The sequence below is a fragment of the Hippopotamus amphibius genome, chromosome 13 (genome assembly GCF_030028045.1).
Source record: "Hippopotamus amphibius kiboko isolate mHipAmp2 chromosome 13, mHipAmp2.hap2, whole genome shotgun sequence".
Lineage (NCBI taxonomy): Eukaryota > Metazoa > Chordata > Mammalia > Artiodactyla > Hippopotamidae > Hippopotamus > Hippopotamus amphibius.
In genome coordinates this window covers 84,783,263-84,795,776 of record NC_080198.1, presented here as the reverse complement: position 1 = coordinate 84,795,776, position 12,514 = coordinate 84,783,263, and the positions used below count along the sequence as shown (strand labels likewise).

The 12,514-nt window shown below is 39.6% G+C and overlaps 2 protein-coding genes across 9 annotated transcripts in view; one reads left to right on the top strand and one right to left on the bottom strand.

Moving 5' to 3' along the window:
* CFI (complement factor I) overlaps nt 1-1,338 on the bottom strand; it is a 66,919-nt gene extending 65,581 nt beyond the window's left edge. The window contains exon 1 of one of the 4 annotated variants that reach the window (XM_057706245.1): nt 1,320-1,338. The gene's annotated coding sequence lies outside the window, so the exon portion shown is untranslated. Of the gene's footprint in view, nt 1-618; nt 948-1,319 lie in introns of those variants that run through there. The other 3 variants (XM_057706241.1, XM_057706243.1, XM_057706244.1) reach the window with 3 other exon arrangements.
* Nucleotides 1,001-10,214, top strand: GAR1 (GAR1 ribonucleoprotein). 5 transcript variants are annotated; one of them, XM_057706255.1, is made up of 7 exons: nt 1,001-1,205; nt 1,531-1,663; nt 3,269-3,423; nt 3,861-3,920; nt 7,638-7,776; nt 9,475-9,540; nt 9,891-10,214. In XM_057706255.1, exons 2-7 carry the CDS (start codon nt 1,543-1,545, stop codon nt 9,902-9,904), a joined length of 555 nt encoding a protein of 184 aa, XP_057562238.1. In that variant the 5' UTR covers nt 1,001-1,205; nt 1,531-1,542; the 3' UTR covers nt 9,905-10,214. The 5 variants fall into 5 exon arrangements, with proteins under 5 accessions (XP_057562238.1, XP_057562233.1, XP_057562237.1 ...); XM_057706250.1 differs by having other exon boundaries at nt 1,003-1,205; nt 1,531-1,792; XM_057706251.1 differs by having other exon boundaries at nt 1,174-1,311; nt 1,531-1,792.
* Nucleotides 10,215-12,514: the final 2,300 nt, after the last annotated feature.

Genomic DNA, 12,514 nt, shown 5'->3' with positions numbered 1-12,514 from the left:
TTCAAGTGAAAAGAGACCAATCAAATTTAACAAATCAAGGACTTAAAGACAGAAGGGGAGGGGCTTGTAGCAGAGACACTGTCCTGTCCGGGCTCAATACATACTTGACAAAGGAATAAACTATCTGGTATAAAAGATAAAAATATGGTCTGGCTTTGGGACTTCCTAGGTGGCATAGTGGGTAAGAATCCACCTGCCAATGCAGGGGACACGGGTTCGATCCCTGCCCCACGAAGGTACCACATGCCACGGAGCAACTAAGCCCTTGCGCCACAACTGTTGAGCCTGCACTCTAAAGCCCGTGAGCCACAACTATTGAGCCCATGTGCCACAACTACTGAAGCCCATGTGCCTACAGCCTATGCTCTGCAACAAGCGAGGCCACCGCAATGAGTAGCCCCCGCTCACCGCAACTAGATAAAGCCCGTGTGCAGCAACGAAAACCCAACACAGACAATTAAATAAATAAATAAATAAATTTATAAAAAATATGGTCTGGCTTTAAAATAAGTTTCTTTAAAAGTTCACAGAAACACACTTTTTTTTTTTTTCCCCTCTTCCATTCCTGACACCACAGGACAAAACGACGGGCACAGTACTGCCCACTACCGTGCGTACTTCAAAAGATACGGAAGAAACACGCAGACAAGCCCTTCCACTGGGTTCCGACGCGGCCAGATCCACCTCCGGGCAGAGCACGGCTCAAACCTCCTCAGAGGCTTGGGCAGCATAGTTGGAGCCGCCACCAACTCACGAGCGACGGGACCGCAGTGCCGCGTGAGAGGACAGCTCCCATCAGGAACATGCCTGGCCGCTGGGAGAGAGAGGCGGTCCCCGACGCCGACCATCGCCACGGGAAACGCCGCAGGACGGCACTTCCTGCAACGTCCTGCCGCAAAGGACGCCGCTCGTGTACGTCACTTCCTCTGCTCGCTGTAGGCAAGGAGACCTGACTGTCGTAAAGTAGCGGTTGACGTTAGGTATTACTGATACTTTTCCAGCGCTGAAGGCTGCTTTGGATAGGTGACAGAGTCCCTGGTTCCGCGGGTGACTGGCTGGTTTCCTAAACCATTTATTCGAGTTCCTAGTTGGCTCCCTCCAACGCCTCCGTTTTGTGCCGGTACGGTGGCCGAAGAGGCTCGTGTGCGGCGGAAGTACCGGGCGGGTGCGTGTGTGTACCCCGGCCTGGGGTGCACGTGGCGCCGGTGAGTGGCAGGAGGGGGCCGGGCAGTCTGAGAAGGCTGGACGTGCAACCAAGCGGAGGGAGGAGGGGAATGCGGCTGAGGACCTCGCAGCCTGCTGGGGGAGGAGGTACCCACCGGGGGCGACGGGGCTGGCGAGTGGTCGGTCGGCGCTCACAGGCCTATGGGGAGGTGACGCTCACCGTTCGGGCTCTTCGCTGGCCGCCTGGCCATGGGTGAGGTGACAGGGTTGCTACCGTTATTGTTGTCCGCTTTTATGGTTTCTGGCCTAAGTGGTTTACCCAGAGGCCGCAGTGGCTGAAAGGCCCGCACTGTTTTTTTTAACCAGGTAGGAGCGAGCATGTCTTTTCGAGGCGGAGGTCGCGGAGGCTTTAATCGAGGTGGCGGCTTCGGTCGCGGCGGCGGCAGCAGCAACCACTTCCGAGGTGGAGGCGGCGGTAATTTCCGAGGTGGAGGCGGCGGTAATTTCCGAGGTGGAGGAGGCGGTAATTTCAGAGGCGGCGGCGGCGGCAGAGGAGGATTTGGACGAGGGGGCGGCCGCGGAGGCTTTAACAAGGGCCAAGACCAAGGACCTCCAGAACAAGTAGTTTGTATGTAGGGCTTCAAAGCTTGGCCTACTTGGGGGCGAGGGTGGAATGGGGTCGGAGGATGGAGGTTGTGGGCTTGTGTTATTAGTAAGCTTTACTGGGAGTCAGGTGTTGAAAGGTCCAGCAGCTCTCCCTCATACAGAGGTTGCTGTTTCGTTGGGGAGTCAAGCCTACCGAGACGCTGTAAACTGACTTATAATGGTGCAGTAGTCTGTAAGAGGAAGATAAGAAAGCTGAAGGGCACTTAGAATGCGTCTTGGAGATGGACCTTAAGTTTGAACTGAAAGGATGTAAATAGGTAATATTGTGTGCTTACTTCTACTGTCCTCATTTTACAAATAAGAAAACTGTGATTCAGAGTTAAGTTTCTTTGCTAGGGCCATAGTGGTTAAGTGATCAGTAAGTGATATATTTGAGATAACAAAGCCAAATTTCCTGACTCCAAAGTCCTTGCTTTTAATTGCTACTCATAAGTAAGTGAAGTGAGTAAAAAACTTGCTCAAAAGGGAAACTGCAGAGGGGAAGTCAAGAAAAAGACCTAATTAGAGCAGTTTTGGGGTAATTATCAAAGAGGTAGGATGGAAGTCATGGAAAGTGAGACAAGGTTTGACAATAGAAGCCTACATCAAAGAAGAGAAAGGATGAACAGGGTCTGATATAAAGAGCAGGTTGGATCAGTACAGAAGATTGAGGATGTCAGTGGCTAGAGTCAGAGGTCCTAGCCCCATAACAGTCCATACATGACACCTTGAGAGCATTGTGAAAGTGAGGAAAAAAAGAAGGATTAGACCGGAGAGATATTTCAATGGAAACAAACCTAGTAGAACTTGGCTGATACTGGGAATAAAGGGTTCCAGGTTTTGAGCTTGGGTAATAGGAATTGAGAATTGGTTTTGCAGGAGTACAATGAGTATTTTAGTTTGGGGTGAGTAAGTTAGTATAAAGGTGGTTATTTTAAGATTCCATGCTTCTTGGATAAGATCAAAGAGTCATTGGTGAAGAGGTGGGAGTGGGGAGTTACGAAAGGGGAGAAAGAAAGGGCAGGAGAACAACAAAGACTGACCTAGAGTTAGGGATGGGGAGAAGGAAGAAGAGACAATAGAATGAAGCATAGTGTTTAATCAAGTAATAACAGTTATTATAATTATAATAAAATAACTTATTGTAGGTCGAGTGGTCTTTTTAGGCACTTGGCATTTATTATTGCACTTAATCCTCACAATACTATGTATTAGGTGTCCGTATTGTTGTTAGCTCTACATTAACAATGAAGACACTGAAGCACAGAGAAGGTGAGAGCCGTACCCCAGGTCACATAACTAGTGTTTTGTGGAGTTGGTATACTAACCCAGGAAGGCTTTTCTGCCTCAGAACAGATATGGTGAAATCGCAGGCAGCCAAGGGGAAAGCTTCCAGAAGAGGTTGGTCAATATCATTTGAAATTGTTTTATATTTTAACATTTTTGTGTCTTATATCAGTATTAGGAGAGTTCCTGCACCCCTGTGAAGATGACATAGTTTGTAAATGTACCACAGATGAAAATAAGGTGCCTTATTTCAATGCTCCAGTTTATTTAGAAAACAAAGAACAAATTGGAAAAGTGGATGAAATATTTGGACAACTTAGAGATTTTGTATCCTTTTTGATTGGAAGGTGTAGCAATCTCATTGAAAAGTTAAGTATTGATTATACTAAACTTGCTGCTTAGTTAAAGTGGATGGAGTATTGATTGCTAAGATGGACCATAAAGGAGGATCAAGAGAGGGAAATGTATTTCCACATATATTGAAAAGATAGGCCTTATAAGTGTGACTTCCATTTTGAAAGGTTTTAGAAATGATTGCCACTTGGATCAGTGCCACAAGGTTGATGTGCTTGCTTTGGATATGATGATGCCACTGCAATAGTTTGGTGGAATTGGAAGTTTTAAAATAAAAACTTCTGTTTGGAAACTCATTTCTTACTTTTCTTAAATATTTCTGTATATTCTAACCTTGTTATTTTTAAAACCACGTGAATTCAGAAGATTATCTTTGATTTTAATTGCTTATTCCTTAATAAAATTAATAGTATTTTTCAGTTAAATTGTCAGAGAACATGAAGGCATCTTCCTTTAAAAAACTACAGAAGGTGAGTCAAGCTTTTAATACCTAGAACCTTGGTTTTGTAAATGAATGACCTACCTTAGGACAGTTTTACTTAAGGCACTTGAGACTTTCCCAGGGTATCACTAGTGAAGCTCTTAAACTGAGACATTCTGTACTTCAGACGCTGAACTTACTTATCTTTAAAAGTAATGTATTTAATTCGGGTTTTCAGAAAGTAATCCTTGCTCATATTAGCAATTCTGTAACTGCTAGAAGACTTTTTATTTTCTGTAAAACTTACTGAAAAGCTTTCTAAATATAACATTAAATTATCAAGCTATTTGGGAGAAGGCAGATACTAAATGATTTCACAGATACTTCAGTAAGATCGTGATGTGTGCTGTAAAGGAGTAATACAGGTTGGTATGAGAATGTTAGTAATGAGACCAAATTTAGTGTGTTGGCTTGCTGAGAATGTGAGCTTGAAGCTGAGACCTGAAAGTTGACGACAAGTGACTCTCAAACCTGGTTGCACATCAGAATTATCTGGGGGAGCTTTTAAGAAGATGTATTTCTAGGTCCCACTCCTAGAAGTTTGACTGAGTAGGTCTTAGGTAGGGACGAGGATTCAGTTTTTTTTTTTTTCTTTAAGAACTTTTATTGAGATACAATTGACATACAATAAACTGCATATATTTAAAGCATACATTTAGACATTTTTTTTCTCATTAGTAATGTATGTATGGCAATTCCAGTCTCCCAGTTCATCCCCCCCCCCCCCAAAAACCCCTGCTGTCCCCACTTTGTGTCCATATGTTTGTTCTCTACATCTGTGTCTATATTTCTGCCTTGCAAACCGGTTGATTTGTATCATTTTTCTATATTCTGCATATGTGTGTTAATATATGATATTTGTTTTTCTCTTTCTGACTCACTTCACTCTGTATGACCGTCTCTAGGTCCATCCATGACTCTACAGATGTCCCAATTTTGTTCCTTTGTACAGCTGAGTAGTATTCCATTGTATATATTTACCACATCTTCTTTATCCATTCATCTGTTGATGGACATTTAGGTTGCCTCCATGTCCTGGCTATTGTAAATAGTGCTGCAGTGAACATTGGAGTGCATGTGTCTTTTTGAATTACAATGTTCTCTGGGTATATGCCCAGGAGTGGGATTGCTGGGTCATATGGTAATTCTACTTTTAGTTTTGCAAGGAACCTCCATACTGTTCTCCATAGTGGCTGTATCAATTTACATTCCCACCAACAGTGCAAGAGGGTTCCCTTTTCTCCACACCCTCTCCAGCATTTACTGTTTGTAAATTTTCTGATGATGCCCAAACTAACCAGCGTGAGGTGATACCTCATTGTAGTTTTGATTTGCATTTCTCTAATAATTAGTGATGTTGAGCAGCTTTTCATGTGCCCCTTGGCCATCCATATGTCTTTTTTGGAGAAATGCCTATTTAGGTCTTCTGTCCATTTTTTGATTGGGTTGTTTGTTTTTTTGATATTGAGCTGGATGAACTGTTTATATATTTTGGAGATTAATCCTTTGTCTATTGATTCATTTGCAAATATTTTCTCCCATTCTGAGGGTTGTCTTTTCATTTCCCTTATAGTTTCCTTTGGAGGGTTCAGTTTTAAAAAGGAAAGCTCCTGAATGATTTTGATGAAGGTTAGGCTAGCACTTGGGAACCACTGCTCTAGTCACAGAGGAGGAGGAAGTGCATTGGAAGTAGGGAAAACAGCATGTGCAAGTGTGATAGTAAGCCACTTTAAGGATCTGAAAACGGCAGAGGTATAGCTTGGACCTAGAACATTTAGGAGGAGTGGGGAAAGTTGTGAATTAATGACTAGAGAGGTAGGCAGGGGCTAGATTACTTAAGGCTTTCAGGTCATGGGAAAGAATTTAGACTTTAGTTTTAATTTTGCTTTTAACTGTCAGGATATATATGGTTAAATTTATACTTAAAAGAGAGCACTAGAAAAATAAAAGGGCATCCTGGAAAGAGGTCAGTACTGTGTCTGAAGGGGAGTGGTTGGATGCTGTTGCTTTAGTCCTGAAAGAGATATTTTTGCACTAGGGTAGTAACAGTGGAAATGGAGAAAAGTGGATGGTTTTATGAGAGATACAGGAAGTAGAATCAATAGGTCTTGGTAATTGATTAGCTGGCGAAGTAAAAAATATCACCATCTTTCACATGTCTAATTTCAACACCTTCGTGGATGGTGTCACCATTCGCTGAAATGGGCAACATTGGAGAAGAGGGGATTGGGGGGAGATAATGAGTTCACTTTTGGACGTGATGAGTTTGCAGCCCTTGTGAGATGTTCACATAGTTAGGAGCTGAAAGGAAGAGTCTGGACTAGCATTAGATTTGGGAAATTGTCATTGCATAGACAGTATACGATACAGTGTAGGAAGAAAAAGTGAGAAGAAAAGAGCTTTGGGGCACCTCCTAAATTTATATGTCTGTTAGTGGTGACTGAGAGGTAATTGCCAGTAAAGGAGGCAGCAAACCAGGAGAATTTCATAAAAGTGGTATCACCAAAGTCAAGAGAACAGAATGTTTCCAAGAGGAAGTACTCAACTGCCAAAGCGTTTATTGGATTTAGCAACTTGGAAATCAACAGATCATGCAGCCTGCCATGGAGTGGTTGGTCCAGAAGCCAAGTTGGAATAGGAAATGAGATGGGGACAATGCCTTGTTGCTGGCATATGGCTGCTGGCTGTAGAAGCCCTGCTAAGTACCCACTGGGAAATTGTGCTACTACAGGTGGGCCTGTGAGCCAGGCTTCTCATTTGGTGACCTGAAAAAAAGAATTTGTCTGTAATAGTCACTTAAATTTGATTTGGATGCCTGCCTTTTCCCACAGTACTATTTATTTGAGGCTTTGTTATTTACTGTTTTTTTATTGTATGTGCTGGATTGTACATTCTACTGCTCCTATTTTAAGATCCACTGTTCAGGTTCAGGCCCTCCTTATCTAGTCTAGATTATTATTATAGTCTCTAGACCACTGCTGTCTAATGGAAATTTCTGTGATGGTGGAAATTCCTGCCCAATACAATAGCTCCTAGCCATTTGTAGCTATTGAGTATCTGAAATGTGACCAGTGTGACTCAGGAAATGAACTTTTAATTGTCGATTAATTTAAATGTAAATAGTCACATGTGGCTAATGGCTGCCATGTTGGACAATGCAGAGCTGGAGAGTATTTTTGAGGGACATATTTGTGAAGGGAAGAAGAGTGATAAGGCGATGATAGAGGGATTCAGACATCTTGTTATAAGTAATACACCATAGTTTTTTTTTTTTTGAAGCCCCAAGTGTGTTTTGTGAAATATACCCCACTATATTTCATTGTCGTGAAAAATAACCTCTTTAATGCTCAATATGGTGTGGGTTTAGTTTCCACATCTCCATTATGTAGTATATTCAGTAAATAGTTATTGATTTGATCCTTTATTGAAGTCTTGAAATAGGTAGCATGTCATGCTTTACTTAAGTGCTTTATGTATTCTTACATTACTCTTGACCCTCACAGGGAATGTGTGAGGTAGGTACCTTATCTTCGTCTTACAGATCAGAAGACCGAGGCACAAAGAAATTAATTCCTTGCCCAGGGCTACACAGTACTAAGTAGTAGAGTTGGGGTTTGAACAGTTTTGAGTCTAGTGTGTAGGTTCTTAATGATTATACTATACTACCCCCAGCTCATCACACTAATTGTTTCTGTTACACTTCCAGTTTTATATAGACCCATATAAGCTGTTGCCATTACAGAGGTTTCTACCTCGACCTCCAGGGGAGAAGGGACCTCCAAGAGGCGGTGGCAGGGGAGGTCGAGGAGGAGGAAGAGGCGGAGGTGGCAGAGGTGGTAGAGGTGGTAAGTTACCCGTGGGGGAAAATATCTAATGAGATTTCGAAGTCACAGCCAACTTACGTAGTACGATTTAATTTTGTATATAGGTAAAGCTCCCTTATGGTTATATTTTTTTAGTAAAACTATTTTCACATTTTGGCAGGTTACCATAGTAATGATGCTTAGTTTCTACAAAGTGTAGGATTATCTTAATTATAATTTTTTAGTTACTATCATTGAGTGGTGATTATATGCCAGGAGCTGGTCATATATTCTTTTAATATCCAAGTATGTTCTTGTAATATTTAGCAAAACCTTGTGAAAGAGGGTGATATCCTTATTTTATGAATGAGGAAATGGGGGCTTACAAAAGTGAATTTGCCCTAATCAAACAATTTGCAGCTCAGAAGTAAAACCCATATCTTCTGATGTTATATCAAAGACTATTACCAAAAATTCATTGCTTTGATTTCAATTTTTTGATATATATGTTTCCCCACAGCTCTGGTACATTCATCATTGTGGGCAGCTGGATGATGAGCAGGGCTGGGGATGAAGTGGGATGCAGCATTGGCTATGCTTAGATCGGTGAATGATGTGGCGGGTGGGTGACAGGATGATGGGCAGAGCCAAAGTGGTGAGGAAGAGGAGCTGCAAAGTGGGGTTGGACAGCTTCTGTTATGCATCAGAAAAGAGAGAATTCTGTTTTCCTTTTGCCCCTCAATTATCATTTCACTTGGTAAATGTGCCTTTGTGGGGTCCAGGTAGCATGGCGATAATCTCTTAAGAGATATTAACATATTTCTTTCTTAAGTATGTTTGGAAGTACACCTTTGAGAATTTGATGAATGGAGATCCCTTCACTCCCATTCTATATTCAGTATTGTATATAACATTTCAAAGCATTCACAATACTGTTTTCTTAAAATCTTAATTTTTTTTTATATCAGCATTTTGGAAGTATGTGTTTGTTCCCTCATTTTATAATTTCTCTTTTTATATTTCACCATTCTTTACAGAGTTAGCCCCTAAAATGAGTAAAAGTAGAGACTGCAATAGGAAGCCAAACGTGTTGGATAGTAGAAAAAATGCTTTAAAATTTTTAAATGTAAAGGCCCATCAGCATGTGAACATCATTGTTGGTCTGTTTGCAGCTCCGTTAACCTTAAACGTTGTGTTTATGGAAGTATCCCCAGAGCCAAACCACCCATACCTGCCACCCTTTGTTCTTAGATTAAAGAGCCTTAGTTCAATTAAAAAAGTATATACTATAAGCAAAAATTGAAGTACTCTTGCATTTAACAGTAGGGCTAAATTGAACTTTAAAGTAACAAGCTTTTCTGATTTATTAAAACAGAAAACTTGTTTAAAAAATTGTAACCTAGGGCTTCCTAGGTGGCGCAGTGGTTAAGAATCCGCCTGCCAATGCAGAGGTCACGGGTTCGATACCAGCTTCAGGAAGATCCCACATGCCGCGGAGCAACTAAGCCCGTGTGCCCAAAAAAAAAAAAAAAAAAAAAAAATTGTAACCTAGTATTTTAGCCTGCTTCTGGATTGGTAAACTACTACAGTTTCTCCATTTTTATCTTAAAAAAAATCTGTAAGATAAAATATGTGAATCTCTGTATATTCTTTATAATTGCAAGAATTGTATTGATATTTATAGGCTTATCAAAATATGATAGGTTACGGTTATTTAATGATTGTTTCCTTTATTTTTAGGTGGTTTTAGAGGTGGAAGAGGAGGTGGAGGTTTCAGAGGAGGAAGAGGAGGTGGTGGTTTCAGAGGTGAGTGGAAAAAAAAACTTTAAATGACTGCATTTTTAGAAATGGTATTGTCTATCAACTTTTATTTCTGTTTGTCAGCAAGTATATAGAACACTGGTGTTCTTCGCTTTAGCTGAATATAGTTTCACTTTATATCACTCTTCCCTTTGAATTTTTTCACCTGCTTCTACTTTACTTTGCTGTAGTATTAATTTGAAAAACAAACAGGTGTAATATAAATGACAGTTAAATTTGGTGAAGTTCTTTTGCTAAACCTTACAAGAACTGATTTTAAACTTGAGTTTTGGGTAATAGTGTTATTAAAAATTCATTTTTCTATATGCTTAATACTTGCGTTTTCTCTTAATCAGGAAGAGGACATTAACTGTAACAGTTGACAGAGAAACTTCACCAGTTGACTTCTGCATTAACCTCATGATCTACTGCTATGGATCAGAAATTTGTTTCTTGAGCACATCTTGAAGAAATGGTCATTTTATGACAGTGGCGCTAAAATGTCAACATCATGCAAAAACGAGTGCAGCAGAACAGGCAATTTTGCTCTAAAAGAGTATGAACAAGTGTTTTTAATGTTTTGTACAATGTTTGGAACTTGTGGGTGTTTAATAAAGGGGCAGCTTTCATTTGAAGCATATTCGAATTTTTAAAATAAATTGTTGTATTCCTTTAAGTTATTTAGAGCTGTGTTTATTAAACGAGAGCTATTTGAGTTAAAAGGGACAACCCAGTAGATTTAAGATAGAGAAAAAGGATGTTTACATATGTAACTGATCTTTTAAAAAAATAGGCTAGTAGAGCAGTACTTCAAACATTCTTTATAAATTAACACTTGCTTTCAAAATGTTTGCCTTTTGTATATAAGAACATCACCACCCATTATTATATTTTTCCCTTTTGTGTGTTAATACATAAATCAAAGTTAATAAGGCAGCTTCTCTAATTGTAATAAATAATTGATTAGAAAATTTTAATACTGTTATGAATCTATTAAAGATGAAACAGCTCTGTTCAAGTTGAGAACTAGAAGTTCAAGACATTTCTGAAGAAATGTTTAATTTTTCTCATCCAACATAGATGGAATGTTGAAATTTTTACTGAATGCTTTTATGTTCCTTTTTTTAAGGGACTCAAGGTTTAAGATATTATTGAGCATAAATAAAGATTTGATTGCCTGCTGCATGTTCAGATTCGTGGGTGGGGACATTACAAGTGAAATTGGTTTTGGTCCTCATTGCTATTATAGTATCAAGATGTAGTCATGACAGCAAGTTAGAGTACTATAATATAGGATAATTTCCCCTGCTGTTAATTTCCCCCCCTCACATGTGCTCATTCTCAGAGGGAGTGATGTTGCCATATCTTTTTGAAGTTTTCTAGCATGCTTTACCTAATACTGCCTAAATCGATATTTTGGGTTTTACTGCTCTTTTTTGATTAAAGGAGTTGTACTAGGATCAATAAGTATGTAAGCCATAAGTATATATGATGAACAAACATGTTGAAAATTTTCACAGGGAGAAGCAGTTATGCTTTTACAACTTGGGAAAGGAGGCTATTTGATATAGAATCCTTGGGTTGAAACTTTCATTGAGAGTTAGGGCCAGGGTTTTGACTCTTGGTCTGTAAAAGACATAGCAAACACTAGAGTGACTATGGTATTGTCCCAAGGACAAATAATAGTGCCGAGTTCCTATGCTTTTTGTTTTTTTAACATTTAACAAGTCTCAAATGGCTTATGGAAGTAATGTATAGGTCAGTAGACAAATCACTTGAGATTTTACTTTTTACCTTAGGTATATCTTTTGGTCATTAGCCATCTTTAAACCTTTATTTCCGTATCTTATTTTTCTCTTTTCTTCCTTATAATAGTTCTTCCTGGGTTTCCTTTGGGGCATTTCCCCCCTCACCCCAGGCTGTACCGTGCAGCATATGGGATCCTAGTTCCCTAACCGGGGATCGAACCTGTGCCCCCTGGACTGCCAGGGAAGTTCCCCTGGGCATTTGGTTTTGAATCAAGTTCATATGTTTAGGGAGCCTAACATTAATGCATTTGATAATGTGGTATCACTGAGCTGCTCTGTAAAAGATACTTTGATGATTATTCACATATTAAATCTTTTGAGTTTTTAGCTGAATAACATTTTGACTGCTTGCATCATGCTAAAATATACTTGTTGCCCTAGCAATGAAAAGGTTTAGTGGAATGCAAGCAATATTTCCTGGTATTACTGAAAATTTGGGAAGAGTTATGAAAGGAGGACTGACTTTAGGCCAGTTAAAGTTTATGAAATTGAAGAATCATGAGCTGTGTAAACTTGATATGCTTATAGTTATCTTTCTTAGATTCTAAGCCTCATCCCAATATAGCTTTTCCATAGCACGCGTGAAGGAAGCATAAAAAGGTACTTTAAATGCACCTACCACACTCATAATCTGTTAAAACTTGTATCTACAGCAAATAGCTTGCCATCTTTGGAATTATTTTTCTTCCATTCTTGTAAATAGAAATAATTATTTCTGGAAAATTTGAATGGGTGTTACAACTAACTAGGCATAATCCATTACAGAATAGAAAGGGACTGTGTATGAACCAAAGCAAACTCAAAAAATTTTGAGTGAATAGTGAATGCAGAAAAAAACATTTAAAATCTAACACCCCATAGATTTTTAAAAGGAAGAGGTAATTTAGGTATTAAATGTTCATTGCTTTAGGGTCATTTGAAAATATTTTGATATTAGAATACTAATGAGATTCACTTTCCTAGTATAGGTACTCTTCAGAATATTGCTTTACATTTATTAAAATTTGAGTATTAGTAGCTATAGGATCTGGGACGGAACAACCAACCTGGTTTCAACTACTTCAGTTTCTACAAGTATATAATAGAATCGAGGCAAAAGGATTATCTTGTGCCCTTTTCTGCTGTTCCAGTCTAAGATTTATAAAATTAAATTAAGTGGGTAAATATAGCCC